Below are 20,363 nucleotides of genomic sequence, written 5' to 3'. Positions count from 1 at the left end.
TTAACGAATGCAACTAGGAACCATGAGGTTGTGGGTTCGGTCCCTGCCCTTGCTCAGTGGGTTAAGGATCCAGCATTGCCGTGAGCTGTGGTGTAGGTTGCAGACGCGGCTCAGATCCTGCGTTGCTGTGGCTCTGGCGTAGGCCAGTGGCTACAGCTCCAAATCGACCCCTAGCCTGGGAACCTCCATATGCCGCGGGAGCAGCCCAAAGAAATAGCAAAAAAAAAACAAAAAAACTGGACTCAGATCATCCCTCTGACTGCATGTGTAGCTATATATTACCTGGCAAACAGTTGAATATATATGCTTAAAGAAAAATATATACTCTAATGTAGGGCGGAGATTGTTCATCAGACTTTTCTGGTCTATAAAGTGGTTTTCAAACTTTTGGAAGGGCCTAAGAGATGTGCTTTTTACCTATTTTACTTGTTTTGTGACAGAAGGATTGTGCTATTGAGAGAAAAAAAACAAGGCAAAAGTTTGAAATCCATAACTCTCTATGAATATCTCTCAGAACTGGGCTAGTTCTTTGTATACTGATTATGTGTACTGCAATAATTATTTTGCAAGTAAAGATCAGCCATTTTCTGGACAGTGGTCAGGCACCATAATCCAGCCACTGAGAAGGTATTTTCTTCATTATTAATTGATAACTAACTCTTTAGGAGCAACATTAGAAGGCAGAGGACAGTGGAAATTATACATTCAATGTACTGAAAAAGTCAAATGCTAATCTATTTCCTATTGCTGGAAAAGTTATATTTTAAGACTAGAGAGATGTAAAGTAATTTTTAGATTAATTAAGATAGTTTTCTGCCAGTAGACCATCATTAATGGAAATTCAAAACAAGGATTTTGAAAAGAAGGAAACTGATCCCAGATGGAAGAATGAATGGAAAGAAAATAACATGATAAATACAAATGATTGACTGTATTAAATAATAACATTATTTTAGGAGGTTTAATAAAAGAACATTAGCATATGCAAAAAAAATAACAGAAATTGGGAGAAGCGTAAGGTATTCTAAGGGCCTAGAATTAATTGTTCAAGAAGAGAGTATTAACTTCTAAATTTGATATGGTAGGAGTAGATGTGATAGTTTCTGTAACTTTTCTGTCCAATATGGCAGCCAAGTGTGGCTCTTTAAATTTAATGAAAAATTTATTTCCTAAGTTTTGCTAGACACTTTTGTTACAGTTTCTCAGTAGCCGCATGTGGCTAGTAGATATCTCATTGGACAACAAAGATTTGGAATATTTCCATTATTATAGCATAAGCTATTGGATAATGTTCTTTGAGAGTAACTGTGAAAAGAATAGAAAAAATAGTGGATAATTTCTAGATTTAGTAGAAGGGGGAAAATTAATTCAAAAAGAAGGAAAAGGGTGCTCCCTTCATGGCTCAGTGGTAATGAACCTGATTAGTATCCATGAGGATGTGGGTTCAAACCCCGGCCTTGCTCAACAGGTTAAGGATCCAGCGTTGCCATGAGCTGTGGTGTTAGGTCGCAGATGCTGCTTGGATCCCACAGTGTTGCTGTGGCTGTGGTGTAGGCTGGCAGCTGCAGCTCCAGTTGGACCCCTAGCCTGGGAATTTCTATATGCCACCAGTGAGGCCCTAAAAAGCACACAAAAAAAAAAAGGAGAAGGAAGGAAGGAAGGAGAAGTCAAGGAATATTGAACTGATAGAAAAGAGAGAATGGTAGATTCAATAAATTCAAATATATGACTAATTATAATAAATGTCAGTGGGACTAAATGTTCTAGTTAAAGATGGTGATTCTGAAGCCAGATTATATATATATCATATATATATCATATATATATGATATATATATGATATATATATAAAACAGTCTGAAGTTAAACAGAAAGACTGCAAAGAGAGAAGAGATGCCATAGCATTGCTAATCAAAAGCTGATGTATCTATAGTAATATCAGAAAGAACAGACTAAGTCAAAAAACATTGCTAATGATATAGTGTTTAATTTGCCAAGAAGATATAATCATTTTAAATTTCTATGTGCCTGAAGACACCTGGAAAGCAAATGCCATTATCGACTGTTCATTCTTTCAGGCTATGGGAACAGTCACAAAGAATAAAGGTCAGTTTCTGACAGTGGAAAACAAAATTTGTATACATATAACAACATAACCTCAAAGTATGTAAAGCAAAACTTAACAGAATTATAAGAAGAAATATATTGTCATACTGGAAGCTTTTAATATAACTTTCTCTGTAATTGATAGAAGCAGAAAAGAAAATCAGTGAGTTGATAGTCTTTAAAATTTTTTTTTGCTTTTTAGGGCCACACTCACAGCATATGGAGGTTCCCAGGCTAGAGGGTGAATTGGAGCTATAGTTGCCAGCCTATGCCAGAGCCACAGCAATGCCAGATCCGAACCTCGTCTGCACTCACAGCAACGCTGGATCCTTAACCCACTGAGTGAGGCCGGGGGTTGAACCCACAATCTCATGGTTCCTAGTCGGATTCATTTCTGCTGTGCCATGATGGGAACTCCAAATTATTTAACTTTTAGTTTTTGAATACTTTTTGATTTATCAGAAAAATTGCAAAGATATTATTCAGAATTCCCATACAGTCTTCACCTAGTTTCCCCTAATCTTACATGACCGTGGTACATGTGTCAAAACTTGGAAATTTAATATTGGTAGATTGCTATTAACTATATTACAGTCTTCATTCACATTTCTCCAGTTTTTTCCACTAGTTTTTTGTTGTTGTTCCAGAATCCAGTTCAGGGTAACACATTGCACTTAATCTTTGTATTTTCCTAGTCTCCTCTTATCTATGCCATTTTCTCAGACATTCCTTGTTTTCTATGAACCTGACTATGCATTCTTTTTATGCACTTATGAAATATACAAAAATTGACCTGATGCTGGTCCATAAAGCAAGTTTCAACAAAATTCTAAGGATTTAAAATGTATGGAGGAGTTCCCATCCTGGCTCAATGGTAAGGAACCTGACTAGTATCCACGAGGAAATGGGTTTGATCCCTGGCCTCACTCAGTGGGTTAAGGATCCCAAGTTGCTGTGAGCTGTGGTATAGGTTCCACACGTGACTTGGATCCCACGTTGCTGAGGCCTTGGTGTAGACTGGCAGCTACAGCTCCAATTAGACCCCTAGCCTGGGAACTTCCATATGCCTCGGGTGTGGCCCTAAAACAAACAAACAAAAAAATGTATGGAGTATAGAACAGTCTCTGACCACAGTGTAATTAAGCTAGAAATCAGTAGGAAAAAATAGTAGAGACTGTTTGGATCAGAAAATCATAATGAAACTTAAAGGACACAACAACTAAATCTGTGTCAAAACTTGTGAGATTTAGCTAAAACAGTTTTGTTTTTTTGCTTTTTAGGGCTGCAGCCGTGGCATGTGGAGGTTCTCAGGCTAGAGGGTCTAATTGGAGCCACAGCTGCCAGCCTACGCCACAGCCATAGCCATGCCAGGTTAGAGCCATGTCTGTGACCTACATCACAGCTCACAGCAACACCGATCCTTAACCCAGTGAGCAAGGCCAGGGATTGAACCCATGTCCTCATGGTTCCTTACTGGATTTGTTTCCACTGCGCCATGACACAACTCCAGCTAAAACAGTTTTTAAAGGGGTTTTTTAAACACTAAATTCATATATTAAAGGATGATAAAAGACTGAAAATTAATGAGCTAAATATCTTGAGTGAAAGTATTAAATAGAAAGTAAATACATAATAAAGAAGATTAACAAAGCTAAAATTCTTCAAAAAGGTTTTTTAAATGATAAACAAAATGAAATTTTAAAAATGTCATTTAATAGCGTAAGTTACTAGGAATAAATCTAACAAAAAGATATGTAAGACCTCTATAGGGACAGTTTTAAATTTGAGACAGATTAGAGAACTATGTAAATGTAGGTCTCTACTCTTCCTAGGTTTTTGATTTTAAGATAACTTATGAAGATGTCAGTTCTCTCTAAAATGAATTATAGTTTCACTATAACCCCAAACAAAATCCCAGCAGATTTGTGGGGAGTAGGTGTGGAATGTGACAAGTTGATCCTACAATTTATATAGAAATGCAAAGGACCAGGAAAAGAAACCAAGATATTCTTGAAGCAGAACAAGTAGGGAGGACTTACTCTTCCAGACACAAAATGTTTTAAGTATCGTAATTAAGAATTAGACCAATGGGAGTTTCTTGAGGCTCAGTGGGTTAAGAACTTTACATAGTGCCCATGAGGATTCGATCTCTGGACTTGCTCAGTGGGTTGTAAAAGATAAAACTGCAAAAGTTTGAGAATATGTTTCTTACCTTAATGATAAGAAAGGATTGCTAAAACAATACACAAATTCAGTAACCATAAAGAACATTGGAAAACATGAATACATTAAAATTGAGACTGGTGTTTGTCTAAAGAGATCCCAAAGAGGGAGTTCCCGTCACGGCTCAGTGATTAACAGACGAGACTAGTATCCACGAGGATGTGGGTTCGATCCCTGGCCTCGCTCAGTGGGTTAAGGATCTGGTGTTGCTGTGAGCTGTGGTGTAGGTCGCAGATGCGGCACAGATCTGGTGTTGCTGTGGCTGTGCCTAGTCCAGCGGCTACAGCTTGGATTAGACCCCTAGCCTGGGAACTTCCATATACCACAGGTGCAGCCATAAAAAGCAAAAAAAAAAAAAAAAAAAAAAGAAATCCCAAAGAGAATAAAATCAAGCCACAGAGACTAATTGCAATTTATATAATGAATAAAGGATTACTATCCAGAAGGTATAAAGAGTTTCTGCAAATAATTTTTTTAAGATAGACATCCTAGTAAAAAAAAGGAGCAGATGACTTGAACAGGCACTTCACAAAAATGGATCCCAAATGGCCAGTAAACCTATGAACTAGTTATCAGGGAAATGCAAATTAAAACCAAAATGAGATACCATCATACTCTTCAGAATGGCTAACATCTAGAAGTCTGACAATACTAAATGTTGGAAAAGATAGTATGGAAAGTTCTCATTCCATGCTGATGATAGTGTAAATTAGCTACCTTCTTTGGAAAGCATTTCCGAGTTATCTGGTAGAGTTGAGGATAAGACCCAAGAACTTGACCAGGTGAATTCCCTGAAGAAATGCTAGATTTGTTTAACAGGATAAATGTAGAAGAATGGTCATAGCAGTATTATTTGTCATAGCCTCAAACTAAAAACAACTTGGAAAGCCACCAAAAGATGAATGAGTAAATATAGTATATTCATACTATGGAATGCTATAGAACAATGAAAATAAATTTAGAACTGCTGCATACCACTAGATACCACTATCTAGCATATTATATATTCGCTTGTTTGATTTATTGTCTTTACTCTAGAATATATACATTATCAAAGCAGACTATTTTATTCACTGCTGAATCTGCAATTTCTCTAATAACACATACTGCATAGTAGTGCATGAAAGGCATCCAAATGAAGTAATTGACGAAATATTAATGTAGAGATTCTGCCTATGAAAACTCGAAATCCTTGTGTTGCTCATTGCTTATCTATAGAAGTACAGCTGATTTTTTTTTCTTATTAGGTCTGCACCTGCAGCATATGGAAGTTCCTAGTCTAGGGGTTGAATAGGAGCTGCAGCTGTCAGCCTAAGTTACAACCACAGCAACACCAGATCAAGCCGTATTGGCAACCTACACTGCAGCTCATGGGATTATGCTCTCAAATTGTTTCTTAAGGGTCTAAGTTTTCAATGTAAGTAAAAACTGGAAGGCATACTCTTTTCTGTCATTTACATAGAGTCATAGCCAAAAGATCTACTTTCAAAAAACAGCCTTATTTGGCTCTGCATCAGAAAATTGACAAGTGGTAAGTTCTCTAGTGGCCTAGCAATTTAAGGATCCTGTTTTGTCACTGCTACAGTATGAGTTCGATCTCTGGCCCAGGAACTTCCATATGCCATGGATCTAGACCAAAAAAAAAAAAAAAAAGAAAGGAAGAAAGAAAAGAAAACTGAAAAGTGAATACATTTATGTTTTAAAAGTTAACATGGAATGTTTAAGATATGTAAATAACATTTTCAATAAATCCCTGCTTTAACTTATTCAGTTAACTGTTCTTCAGTCAACCATCAGTCTCACTTGCATGGTTTAGAGGCTTCTACCATCCTAGAATTTTGTAGGAACAAAGAAAATAAATTGTAGCCCAAAGGAGTTGTTCTCAAATTTTCTATGCAGCATGGAATGAAAACTTAAGATACTTGAGAAACTGCATGATCCTTGAATTCTTTTAGCTTTTTGAAAAGCTCCCAGTTTGAAAACCATTGTCCTTAACTATTGTGCAGATCTTTCAATTCTTGTGTTCACAGAGTAGGTATTCAAGAAGCCCATATGGATGTGGAAAGAAAACATTATCCTTATTTTTTATATCACTCAATTATTGTATTAATTTAAGTACATGTAAATAACTTATAAATAAATATATTTTGGGGATGGGAAGGCAATCAGATTAAGTAGTTTCAACAACAGAAATATTCCTCTTCAGTAGTCAAAGTAAAGTATAATGGAGGGAAAGTAGAGATGCCTAGTTTTATTAAAGCTTAGAACTTTGAATTTACTTTTCTACTATACCTCCATAGACAAAGATTAAATAAGAATCATGAGGCAAATACTTTCCCTTATTAATATATATTAACTCTAGGAAAATAACAGTTAAATCTACTCATTATCTCTGTTATACTTTGCTAGAAACTAAATAATATGGGAAAGTCCTGGCAATCCCATAAATTAACACTTTTAGATTTGCCTTGCTTTAAATGCAAAACTTTTTTTTTTTTTTTTTTTTTTGGTGTTTTTAGGACCTCACCCAGAGCATAGGGAAGTTCCCAGGCTAAGGGGTCAAATCAAACATGGAGCTGTCCGACTACACCACAACCACAGCAACTCGGGATCCAAGCCATGTCTGTGACCTACACCACAGCTCACAGCAGCACCAGATCCCCAACCCTCTTAGCGAGGCCAGGGATTGAACCTGCGTCCTCATGGATAATAATCAAGTTGGTTACTCCTGAGCCACATCGGGAACTCCAACATTTGTTTATTAGTTTTAAAAAAAACTATTTTCTTAATTTTCTGCCCGAAATAGTTTACTTTTTTTTTTGGTGTTTGTTTGTTTGTTTTTTGTTTTGTTTGTACCCGCCCCATGTCAAAATTCCTGGGCCACGGCTTGAACCTGAATCACAGCAGTGACCCAAGCTGCTGCAATGACAATGCCAGATCCTTAACCTGCTGTGCTGCAAGGGAACTCCAGTTTACTTTTTATTTTAATCACTTAAATGCATCTTTACAATCTTAAGAAATGAAATTGCATATAATCCATTTTATTATTTTTTGCATAATTGAAATATAGGTAAGCAATATTTTTCATAGTATAGTGAGCTATAAACAAAATTGGAAACTGTTGTGTTGATTTCAGTGCTACTTTTCTTTTTTCAAAAGTAATAATTTTATATTTAGTATTGTATTAAAATAAAACCCTAAAGACTGATATGGGTTTCTTTGTTATTGTTTTTAATTTTATCTCGATTAGTGAGACAGTCATTTGTTTTCTAGATTGCTGACATTGTAAGAGCTGTTGGTAACTGCAGCTACAACCAACTAGTGGAGAAGATCATCTCTTGTAAGCAGTCAGACAATAGTGAGCTGGTTAGTGAAGGTGGGTGAGTGCTGCTACTACCTGACTTATTCTTCGCAAAATAACTTGTCTTACAATTTAGAATCTCTTAAATGTCTTAAATACAACTTCTAAAAAAATAAAAGTAATGCTACTTGTGGGAATTAAAAAGAAGTAATTATTCATAAGGTGCCAGTGAAAAGTTCTTCTTAGAACCTTTTCACTTGTCTTGTAAAATCAGGCCTGGATTTTAATAAAAGTCTTTGGAATCACATGATGTCTTTGATATGGACAGTTACCGTGGGGTTACTGAGAATTATTTTGTAAATAGAAGATGATTATTTGGGACCACCGAAGGAACTTTATCATTTATCCTAGATACTTCAGTTGATTGAGATGTGTGTTATGATAGTCATGTGTTTATTTTTGTAGAACTATGCCTTATATTTCAGTACAATATAGTATATTTATGCTCTGTATTGGATCAGAGTACACCTCTGATGATCAATTTCCCTAATTCTTAGCTAATTAAGAATTGCTAAATTCATCAACATAGAGGCAGTTTCTTTTCTTTTTTAAGTTGTATTCCCGTCAATGGAGGGAAGAGCAGATTTAAAACCAGAATACCATCAGGAGCTATACCATTTGGGTATAACTTCCCCAACACACACTGCACATTTTTCATAAATATACACAAATACTGAGACTACTATTTTCCTTGGTTTGAAGGGTTAACCAAAAAAGAGAAATCATGAGAAGCAGGTGATGAGCTTCATCATTCTCTCTCAGACACACAGTTCTTTTACACGAAGTGTAATAAAATGTACAGTCACTACATTTTAAAAAATTAAAACCAAGTGACTACAAGAGTGCATAAGAACATAAAAAATAAGTTATATACATGAATCTCATATTGTTTAATAAGAACCCAACTAATTATACTACTCACTTATACAGAAGATTAACATGTTAATGCAAGAGGCAAGTAGCAAGAAAATACATGGTATTTTAATTTAGGCTCATCTTAGTCTTTTACTTGCAATAAACATATAAGTATATAAGGCTATTGATCATTGATTTGTGTGACACGACACCACTTTCACTACAATTTTAGGCAGCATAGTTTAACTTTTGGGGGAGAGAGGAGCAACAAAAGCTGTTACAAAACATGTTTCCCCTCAATTAACAAAATTCCGTTCACTAGAACTTTACATTCTTTATCCAAGCTCTCATTACCATAAATATTCCTAGAAAGCAGGCTTTAAAGAAAATATCCATTTGTGGATTCCTACTTTCTCAGTAACTTCTAGCATGCTATTCAGTAATAATTGGGAGAACAATAGAACCCAGAAAATGTTAACAGATGGAATTATAGCCAATAAGTAATATTTGGGTGAATGTATTTATAAGATAGGAAACTATGGGAAATACTGTTAACATCATTTTTCCCAAGCAAGGCTGCGGTGTAACAGGGACTTAATACACTAACAAAATGAACAACAACCAAGAAACGGTCTCCTTTTTCTCAACCTGGTTTTACAACTATTATTATTATTTCTTTGACGTTGATTCCCTGGGATAACAAAAAACTACAGCTAATTTGTATACAATTGATAACTTGAGAAGAATATCTTTGTAAAAGCAAGGAAGGAGTCTTCCTCTTTAATGGTTTAGAATTTTTAGATAATATATATCAGAACTGATTAATACCTTGATGTATACATTTTAAAATGGCAAAATTTTATTTATCACATTTCCATATCAAGGAAAAATTATATATGGAATTCAGTACAGTTAAAAAACTAAACTAGGTTTTTGTTTATAAGAAACTACAAATATGTAGTCTGTTTGAAATAAGCATTCGATCCCAGTGGCTACTTGTATAAAGCACTGTGAAATTATTTAGGAAGTAAAAGGCCACAGTGAAAATAAAAAGGAGTTCCTGTCGTGGTGTAGCAGAAACGAATCCAGCTAGGAACCATGAGGTGTGGGTTCAATCCCTGGCTTCGCTCAGTGGGTTAAGGATCCGGCGTTGGGGTGAGCTGTGGTGTAGGTCACAGATGCAGCTGGGATCTGATGTTGCTGTGACTGTGGGTAGCCTGGCAGATGTGGCTCCGATTAGACCTCTAGCCTGGGAAACTCCATGTGCCATGGGTGCAGCCCTAAAAAAGCAAAAAAAAAAAAAAGCCACAAGTGGACATATTTACTTATGAAATGTAGCAATTAGCTTCTTTCCATTTTCTTCATCATATTTTCTTGGGTATGTTTTTCAACTGAAATAGTCTGCTTTCTTTTTCTATTTAGCCTACAATTGCAATTTTCCTTCTGAATCAAAATATTCCAAAGTGTTTTATTTCTAATCCTTCTTTATTAAAAATTATTGAAATGTGGTCTTAGATGATAATTACTTATTTTTTTAACAGATTCAAATATTTCATCTCCATAAGGTACAGAATACAAGAAATATTTTTACCATCGTTCCTTTTTGATGAAAAAGAAATATTATTTAACAGTTAAATATAATTAGATATACTTTTTTTTCTTTTTCTTTTTCTTTTTCTTTTTATAGCCACACTTGCAGCATATGGAAGTTCTTGAGCCAAGGGTCGAATTGGAGCTGCAGCTGCTGGCCTACCCACAGCCACAGCAACACAGGATCTGTGCGGCATCTCTGACCTACACCACAGCTTTCTGACCCACACTGCAGCTTGTGGCAACTCCAGATCCTTAACCCACTGAGTAAGGCCAGGGATCAAACCCACATCCTCACAGATACTATGTCGAATTCTTAAGCTGCTAAACCACAACAGGAACTCCAAATTAGATATTCTTTCAACTTCTTTCAGAGAACATTCATTTTCTTTTGATGGCAATACTTTGTAAGTAAAAGTACAGAACTTTTACATGTACATAGAGTACTTATTATTTGCTACCTCCTTTCTGTGTTAATACTTTTTGAATCAAGTTATAATGATGGTTGTAGCATGGCAGCAAAATTCAACAAGGAAAAAGCAGTGTAGCACCAGCTGCCAGACTTGACCAGAGCTGGTCATTTAATTCCAAATGCCCTCTCAGGTATAATTTCCTCCTTAACAATTTTTTCTAGGTAAAAAATATGCTTAAGGAAATTATTGCAGCATATTTACTTATTCAGATATTGACTGAGTCTTTACTGTGTGCCATAACCACTGACAATTACAGTTTGAGTTCATATTATTTTTTTTATTTTTTATTTTTTTTGTCTTTTTGCCATTTCTTGGGCTGCTCCCGCGGCATATGGAGGTTCCCAGGCTAGGGGTCTAATCGGAGCTGTAGCTGCCAGCCTACGCCAGAGCCACAGCAACGCAGGATCCGAGCCTCATCTGCAACCTACACCACAGCTCACAGCAATGCTGAATCCTTAACCCACTGAGCAAGGGCAGGGATCAAACCCGCAACCTCATGGTTCCTAGTTGGATTCATTAACCACTGCGCCACGACGGGAACTCCCATATTATTTTTGATTAAATAATATTGGTTTCCTTTTCTTTTTCTCTTTTATTTTGGAAAAAAAAACCCTCAAACTGTAAAGTAGGAATAGCACAATGAATTATGAATATACATATGCTTTATCTAAATTCGCCAATTATTAACATATTGAATTTTTGCCATCTTTCTGAATTCACAACACACACATACATTTTTTTCCTAAATCATGTGACCATTAATTGCAAATACCATCACACTTTATTAATTCTCCAGTATTTATCTCCTAATTACAAAAAAATTTCCTATATAATCACAATATAATTATCTCAGTAAATTTAGCACTGATACAATACTTTTATCTAATATACTGTTCATATGCAAAATTCCCCAATTGTCCCAGTTACAGCTTTTATGTTTTTTTCAGTGTCGGCTCCAATCAAGGATCATTTAATTGTTATATCAATTTAGTTTCCTATAATGTAGAACAGATCCCTATCCTTTATTCCTTTTTGATCATCTGTGGTGTTTATACTTTTCTTTATAGTCTATGCCAGTTTTTCTAGCTGTTTTGTGGACTAGTCCTCAATGTGGGTTCAACTGATTGTTTCTTCATGAGTAGTTTGGGTTCTATACTTTTTGTAGGAATACTGCATAGGTCACCTGTCTTTTCTATTGCATCAAATTAGGTAGCACATGATGTCTGACTCTCTCATTATTGCTGATCTTCAAATGTGATTAAGGTGATATTTACCAGATTTTTTGTTGTTGTTGGAAAGATGGCCCTTTGCCATTTGTAATTAAGTAATCAATGAAATTATGCTTTAAAACTCCGTAATTTGCTTAATTAGTTATGAAAAGTTGAAACTAGATTAGGCTTTTTAATATTACACTAAAATCACGCAGGTGTCACTGTTTAAGAGTTGGCTGAAGAATTAGGAAACATTTTTCTCTCTAAGTCTAAATTAGGCTATGCTCTATGGTTTAAGGAGAAATAAAGCTCATTTTCCATTTATAATAATCAGCACTAAATTTTTTAACTTAATACCAATAATTTTCCTCGGTTCCATTTTTCACTTTGCTATAACTAGTTTTATGTCCTTGAGTAAGTTGCTTATTCTCTCTGAATCCATGTCCTGTTATATAGAAACAAATAGCTGAGAAAGACTTATCTAGTGTTGGATTTTTTGAATTTCATACACGAAATTTATGTGCTATATGTCCCCTGAATTTTTGTGTCATTTTCAAAGCGTTTTGTAGAGAGGATGTTGTGTGAATGAGGTGTGGGTGGGGCATTTGGAAACATCTTTCTGAAGAAAATGTTTAGTTACATGGATAGTATAGACAGCAGTGGTGCTTCCCAGCACAGGCAAAATGCTTATGTTTCAAATACTATTAATTATAAGTGCTTTAGTGTAACTAATACATTCTACTTAATAACTCAGTATTTAGCAAAGTAATAATGATAATTGTGTGTGGGGGGGTCTTATTTCTAAATGTATAAACCAAGTAGTTGCAAATGTGCTGTAAATTTCCTTTGGCTGTGGCCTTTTGTATAGTTTTCTGCACTTTCCCTCCTACCTTACCAATTCTGTGTAATAGGGATATATTGGTAACTTTTTACAACCACTTTGCCCCCCTAAAGTTCTATGGCTGGACACTAAAAGTGAGGGATGGTGAGGGAGTGTAATAAACCTATATTAATACAGCTGTCTCTGGCCCTACCAAGTTTATTTTCAATTTCTGGTTGAGGCATCAGTTTCTTAACACAGAGTCATCTTTACTCCCTATATCTGCACCTCCCTGCTCACCTATAAAACTATTTAGAGCATTCTCCTTCCCCTTATTCCTTATTAAAGAAGCAGAGCAAAAGGAAAAAGGAGGATAAAGAAGGAAAGAGAGAAATACAGGCTTTTAAAATATTTATACGATTGATTCTCATTATTACTGATAGTCATGTTCTATAAAGTTGCTGTGAACACTGAATTGGTAAATACAGTACCAAACCACTGCTCCTAGGGGAAAGACAAGATATGTTCATGTGAGCCTCTGGTCTCAAGATTTTCATCAACTGATCATAAATAATTGTGTTTTATGTGTGTTTATGTGTTGAGACCCCTTATTTAATATATGTTATTGATCATTGACATTAAACCCATATCCAACAGCACTATAACTCATGCCTGACTGAAACTGCAAAAATACATATTTTCTCCATAAGGAACATCACAACCTTTATGCACTTAGGAACTAGCTTCAGCATTACACTTGGGGGCCATTTTATACAGTAAAAATCACCCCCCCAAAAACATGAAAATGTGGCATTAAAAAGACCATGAAAATGACACTTGTTCACAGTGTGAGAGCTGAAACAAGAAGGCGCAATGTTGCCTGTTTTGACTTCATTGGGGAATGTGCTTGTTAGGTGACTCAATTTTTCTTTTCTGCTTTGCACATATCCAGGAATGACCCAAAAGTGCAGCAGGTATTGATTTTGTAGTTATAAATTTTAGCCAGTAGGCAAATTTGCAGATATAAACCTATGTGAATAATGAGGATCAACTGTATATATATCTACATATATGTATCTTTTAAATTAAATCCTAGAAAAACTTCATTATATTTCTTTTTCTTTTTTTCTCTCTCTCTCTCTTTTTTTTTTTTTGTCTTTTTGGTTTTTCTAGGGCCGCACCCATGGCACATGGTGGTTCCCAGGCTAGGGGTCGAATCAGAGCTTCATCCGCCGGCCTATGCCAAAGCCACAGCAACGCGGGATCCGAGCTGCGTCTGCGGCCTACACCACAGCTCACAGCAATGCTAAATCCTTAACCCACTGAGTGAGGCCAGGGATTAAGCCCTCAACTTCATGGTTCCTAGTTGGATTCATTAACCACTGAGCCATGACAGGAACTCTAATATATTTCATTATGTTTTGAAAACAGATGATTTCCATTTCTAAATATCCAATATAATGAGTGGCATATGCTGGAGGAGATTATCTCACTGTTTTCTGTTCAGTCTAATGCCTACTTTTAGTTTTAAGACAAGAATTGAGCAGTTTGTGAATTGAGAATTATATAAGATCTTTGTCAAAATCTTAACTCAATTTCTTGAGGCTACTTTAATTTCTAAACACATATCCATATGTAGCTGTTAACATACAGCTTTTGCTTCTACCTATTTTAAAGTTGCTAACTCTTGCCTTATTTATTTCAATGGGTTTTAGTTTTATTGTGTCTTTGTTACTGTAGGCCACATGAAATCCTTTTTGAAAGTAGGCATGGTATAAGTAAATATATTTACTGATAAAAAGAATTTCACGTAACTGTTTTCTTAGCCTGGAAATGTCTATAGATACATCTTCCATAGCAGAATTAGAAAGAAGACTCTCCAATTTGGGGCCATCATGTTATAGTAGAAGTCTTATTTTGATTGGCCTTTCTTCATACTTGGAACACAATGTAAATAGAAAAACGTTTTAATTTTGAAATTATTTTTCCATCTAATATTATGCATTGGTTCCATAGGCTTTGTAGCTGAGCAATTTCTAAATAACACAGCCACTCAACTGACATACCATGGATTATGTGAACTAACTTCAACGGTTCAGGAAGGAGAACTTTGTGTGTTCTTTCGGAATAATCATTTTAGCACCATGACCAAATACAAGGTATGATACAGAAACAGTTATTGTTATTCTAAACTAAAGGAGCTTAATTTAAAGATGTCTTATGATTTGTTTCAAATTTTTAAAAATTTAGCATAATATTCTTTAACCATCAAATTATGAAGGTAATTATTAATTAATTCTTTAGGATAGAATGGAATTAACAATATGTTACTTCAGTTTTTTGTTTTATTTAGATCTCAACTCCTTTTTCACAAAGTACTACTTTAAAATGTATTTATTAATTTCTTTCTAAGAAAAAAAAAATAAGCCCTAGAGATAGAACTAGAATCACTGCTAATGATGCATGTTTATATTAGAGAGCTGAAGGAGTTTAGATGAAAGAATCAAGATTTGTGTTTATGATAATGTTTCTTATTAAAGTTATCAGTGTGACTTTAAATTCTTTTTATCATGCCATTTATGGCTCTGCCAAAAAAAAAAACTTACTAATTCATCCCTTTTATTATCTCTTCAGCTCTTCCATTCTTATAGATGCAACCTAATTCTGCAGTTTATTAACTTATCCCTAGACTTCTGTGGTAGAATACTGTTCTGATCATGTCAATAATAATAGCAAAAATATTCATAGAACCCAGTGCCTAGAGGATAAAAATGCAAGGTGTTTTCTACTATCCCCCTGTGCCAACACTTTGCTTCAGCCATAATGTTCTGTCACTCAAAAATAATCTTCCATCTCCATACACACTTATGCTTTCCCATTTCTGCACTTTGATACCATTTCTTACTCCATAATCCCTATGTGAAAATTCTCCTTTTTAGCTTTGCCGTCCCAGATTTCACTTGGCTTTTAAAAAGCTTTTCAATAGTAACTCTTTAGTAAAGCTACTTCTTCTCTTCTGAAACCAGTATTTCTCAATCCAAATTGTATGCTAGAACTACTTGGGGAGCTCTTAAAAAAAAAAAAAAAATCCACCACTCTATCCAGTCTCTTGGGATAGAGCGTGATGGAAGATAATATAAGAAAGAATATATATATATGTATATATATGTACATGTATGGGTTACTTTGTTGTATAGCAGAAATTGGCACAACATGGTAAATCAACTGTACTCTAATAAAAACATGTATATTGGAGTTCCTGTTGTGGCGCAGCAGAAACAAATACAACTAATATCCATGAAGATATGGATTCAATCCCTGGCCTTGCTCAGTGGGTTAAGGATCCGGCATTGCCACGAGCTATGGTGTAGGTCACAGATGTGAGCTTGGATCCCGCATTGCCATGACTGTGGTGTAGGCCAGGAGCTGTAGCTCCGATTTGACCCCCTAGCCTGGGAACTTCATATGCCCTGAGTGCAGCCCTAAAAAGCAATAAATAAATAAATGAATAAATAAAATACCAGTGCTGAGAGCCCACCACCAACTCAATTAAATCAGAATTTCTGGAGGTGAGACCTAAGCAACAGTATTTTTTAAATGCTCCCCAGGTAATTTTAATATGCAGCTAAGGCTGAGGATCACTATTTTACCATTCCTTCTTATTTATTGTGGGCCATATCATCCTTACTTGTACTTATTGATAAGTACTTAGTTAACAGTTTTCTTTCCATGTAAATGTGTCTTATTTTTCTAAATGAAAGTAGCTTATTAAAGTCAGGACTTGGAGTTCCCATCGTGGCTCAGTGGTTAATGTATCCGACCAGGAACCATGAGGTTGCGGGTTCGATCCCTGCCCTTGCTCAGTGGGTTAGGGATCTGGCGTTGCCATGAGCTCTGGTGTAGTTTGCAGACACGGCTCAGATCCCGCATTGCTGTGGCTGTAGCGTAGGCTAGCAGCTACAGCTCTGATTCGACCCCTAGCCTGGGAACCTCCATATGCCACGGGAGTGGCGCAAGAAATGGCAAAAAGACAAAAAAAAAAGTCAGGACTTGATATTTCTTTCAACACTTTAACCAGTTGAAATGCCCAAAGTGTGTAAAATAATGATTTGTTTGCTTATATGAGAATATTCTATAGCCTTAGCTCTCCTACTCCCCTGTTAGTTATAGTAAGAGCTTATTTTGTATTATTCCCATATTTAAGCTAGATGTGTGTTAGATATGGCCCCAGAGTTATTTACCTCAAAATCAGAGTTAATGCAACACAGTAAATGCTGCTAGGTAATCTTACTTCACTTGATCTCTTCAAGTCCATGCTTTATTCATTCATTTAACAAATACCTATTCAGCATGACTAATATCTGGGTGTTCAGCTAAGTACTAGGACTGCCATTTAAGGACCTCCTAGTCTGGCAGGTATAGATGTTAAGTAATTGTACAACAGCAGAAATTACCACAACTTTGTAAATTAAGTATAATTCAATAAAACTAAAAAAATAGGAGTTCCCTCTGCGTTGCAATGGGATTGGTAGTGTCTTAGGAGCACAGGGATGCAGGTTTGATTCCCCAGCCTGGCACAGTGGCTTAAGGATCCAGCATTGCCACAGCTGTGGCTTAGGTTGTGACTGTGGCTCAGATCTGATCCCTTTCCCGGGGAACTCCATATGTCATAGGGGGGTCAAAAAAGGGGGGAAAAAAAACAACCTTAAAAAAATAGTTATTATTTGAGAGACACTCTGTAAAGTGTATATACAATATGCTGTGAGTGTTTTTATTAAGACTTATAACTTATTTGAGGATATCAGGAAAGACTTCCTTGAGAACATAATGTTTAAACCAAAACCTGATTGAAGACTTGGCTTGGATCTGGCATTGCTATGGCTGTGACGTAGACTGACAGCTGCACCTCCAATTGGACTCTTAGCCTGGGAACTTTCATATGCTGCAGATGCGGCCTTAAAAAGACAAAAAAAAAAGAAAAAGAAAATAAAAGAAAAATTAAATAAACTGAGATCGGAAAAATAAATCTTCTAGGAGCTTATCAGTTAGCAATAAAAGGAGAAGGAGGGGTGTTAACTTAGCAGATGGAACATGTACGCAAAGGCCTTTTAAGCAGGGAAGGAAAGAACCTTTTAAGGAATTAAAGGACAGCCTATGTGACTGAAGCATAGAAAATAAGAGGCATGATGTAAGGCTCTAGTGATAGGTACCAGATTTTGTAGAGTTCTAAGTTAAAAGGAGAAATAGACCTTGGTCTCCTTATGGCCTAGTGGTTCTTTTTGTTCTCTCTCTCTCTCTTTTTCTCAGCAGGGATGAGATAGTTCAGCTGGAAAAACAATGTCTCTGGCTGTCATTGGAGATTGTTTCACAACCATCCCTAATTAAGCTTTAGATGTTCCCTTTTTTATCAAGGCCATACCCCTGACCAGGAATGGCCAGTTATTACTTACCTAAATCTTCCTGTATGATTGGGATGGTGTTCCTCTCCTAGAGCACTTTCTACATTGGGTCTGTTTCTGGACTAAATATGAATTTCCATGAAAGAATAGTAGCTGAGAGAATGAATATGTGCGCTCTACTTTTTTCCCTGCTTCTAAGTTTTTCTTAGTAAACCTATTCTATGGCTAAACAGTGTATTGGTAGTTGTGTATGTCTCCCTGCCCATTGTATAACATTAAAGTACTTTGGACTTTGAGGCAAGAATGGATATGTATTTAGTTAAGAGGCTATTGTAAGTAAGAAATTGTAATGACTTGAACTAAGGTGGTAAAGAAATGGAGAATAGACAGATTCTATAGACATTTAGGAGATATAATTAACCAGATTTAGTGATTAAAATGTGAAATATAAGGAGGATAAAAGTTATTTCAAGCATCCTTTCCAGCCACAGCAATATGAAACTAGAAAGCAACCACAGGGGGGAAAATGAGAAAAAAAAAAAATTACATGGAAACTAAACATGCTACTAAAAAGCCAGTGGATCAACAATGAAATCAAAGAGGAAACCAGAAAATATCTTGAGACAAATGACATTGAAACCTTACAGAATCCATGAGATTTAGCAAAAGAAGTTCTAAGAGGAAAGTTCCCATCAATACAGGCCTTCCTCAAAAAGAAAGAAAGAAAGATACATAGATCTCAAATAAGCAACCTATCCCACCACCTAAGAGAATTAGAAACAAAAGAACAAACAAAACCCCAAGGCAGCAGAAGGAAGGAAATAAATAAAATAGAGATATTTTAAAATGAAAAAAAAAAAAAAAACCTCAGTAAAACCAAGAGCTGGGTTTTTTCTTTTTTCCTTTTCTTGGGCCACTTCTGCAGCATATGAAGGTTCCCAGGCTAGGGGTCTAATCGGAGCTGTAGAGCTGTAGTCACGGGCCTACGCCAGAGCCACAGCAACATAGGATCCAAGCGGCGTCTGTGACCTACACCACAGCACGTGGCAATGCCAGATTGTTAACCACTGAGTAAGACCAGGGCTCAAACCTACAACGTCATGGTTCCTAGTCGGATTAGTTAACCACTGCGCCATGACAGGAACTCCACCAAGAGCTGGTTTTTTGAAGGGATAAACAAAATTGACAAACCTCTAGCCAGGCTTACTAAGAAGAAAAGACAAAAAGAGAGGGGGGATTCAAATAAAATAAGAAATAAAAGAGGAGAAATAACAAACAATACTACAGAAATACAGAAAGAAAAAGAAAATGCCAACAAATTGAGACAACCAAGAAGAGAGGACAAGTTTTTATAAAGAGCCTGCTAAAACTGAGTCAAAAGAAATGGATTTTTTTTTTCTTTTTTTCTGCTTTTTAGAGCTGCACTTGCAGCATATGGAAGTTCCCAGGTTAGGGATCTAATCAGAGCTATAAGCTGCTGGCCTACACCACATCCACAGCAACGTGGGATCCAAGCCACATCTGCACCTACACCACAGCTTATGAATGTGCCATTTGTGTGATTTTTCTGTAGGAGGTATTCATCAGAGTATAGGCCTGGTGAAGGTAGTTTGTTATTCTAGATTTGGATCGCTTCTTGGCCTTTTGGCTAAGATCAAGTGTTGTTCTAGATTTGGGACTTTGTTAAGTAAATGCAACGAAGGAATTTAGGTACATGATGATATTGTCCAAAGTTATAAATGTTTGCCTAGATCAGATAAAATACCATTCTTTACAAGGTAGTCCTGTATATATATATGTGTATATATATATATATATATATATATATTTTTTTTTTTTTTTCCTTTAAATGGCTGCACCTGCTGCATGTGGAAGTTCCCCGGTCAGGGACTGAATCTGAGCTGCAGCTATGACTCAAGCCTGCAGCAATGCAGGATCCTTTAACTTACTGCACCAGTCTGGGGATTGAACCAGCACCTCCACAAAGACCCCAGCTGCTGCACTCAGATTCTTAACTCATGTACCACAGCAGCAGCAGGAACTACTAAGGTAGTTGTATTTTTATAGAGGGGATAAATGGGAACAACTATCCTGTGGACAGTCACCAGGGAGAATTGCTACTGTTTGCAATAGTGACCACCAAACTGAAACAGTAGTATTGTCTTTTACTTTTTATTATGAAAAATTGCAAACTTACAGAGATGAAATGAAACTAATTTAATGTGTTCCTATTACATTCATCACAAACTTTTAATAATTTTGACATTGTATTATTTTTCATCTTTTTAAATTTTTGCTTATACTTCAACATGTCTCTCTAAGCAA

At 36.0% G+C, this 20,363-nt stretch overlaps 1 protein-coding gene across 2 annotated transcripts in view; it reads left to right on the top strand.

The window, feature by feature from the left end:
- Window positions 1–20,363, top strand: part of MINDY2 (MINDY lysine 48 deubiquitinase 2) — an 83,867-nt gene that overhangs the window by 43,414 nt on the left and 20,090 nt on the right. For both annotated transcript variants that reach the window (XM_047766250.1, XM_047766249.1), the window contains exons 5-6: window positions 7,603–7,705; window positions 14,656–14,798. In XM_047766250.1, the coding sequence (XP_047622206.1) occupies window positions 7,603–7,705; window positions 14,656–14,798 (246 nt within the window). The remainder of the gene's footprint in view (window positions 1–7,602; window positions 7,706–14,655; window positions 14,799–20,363) is intronic.

The sequence above is a fragment of the Phacochoerus africanus genome, chromosome 2, assembly GCF_016906955.1.
Source record: "Phacochoerus africanus isolate WHEZ1 chromosome 2, ROS_Pafr_v1, whole genome shotgun sequence".
In the NCBI taxonomy this organism is placed as follows: domain Eukaryota; kingdom Metazoa; phylum Chordata; class Mammalia; order Artiodactyla; family Suidae; genus Phacochoerus; species Phacochoerus africanus.
The sequence above is the reverse complement of the archived record's forward strand: the minus strand, read 5'-3'. Positions and strand labels throughout refer to the sequence as shown.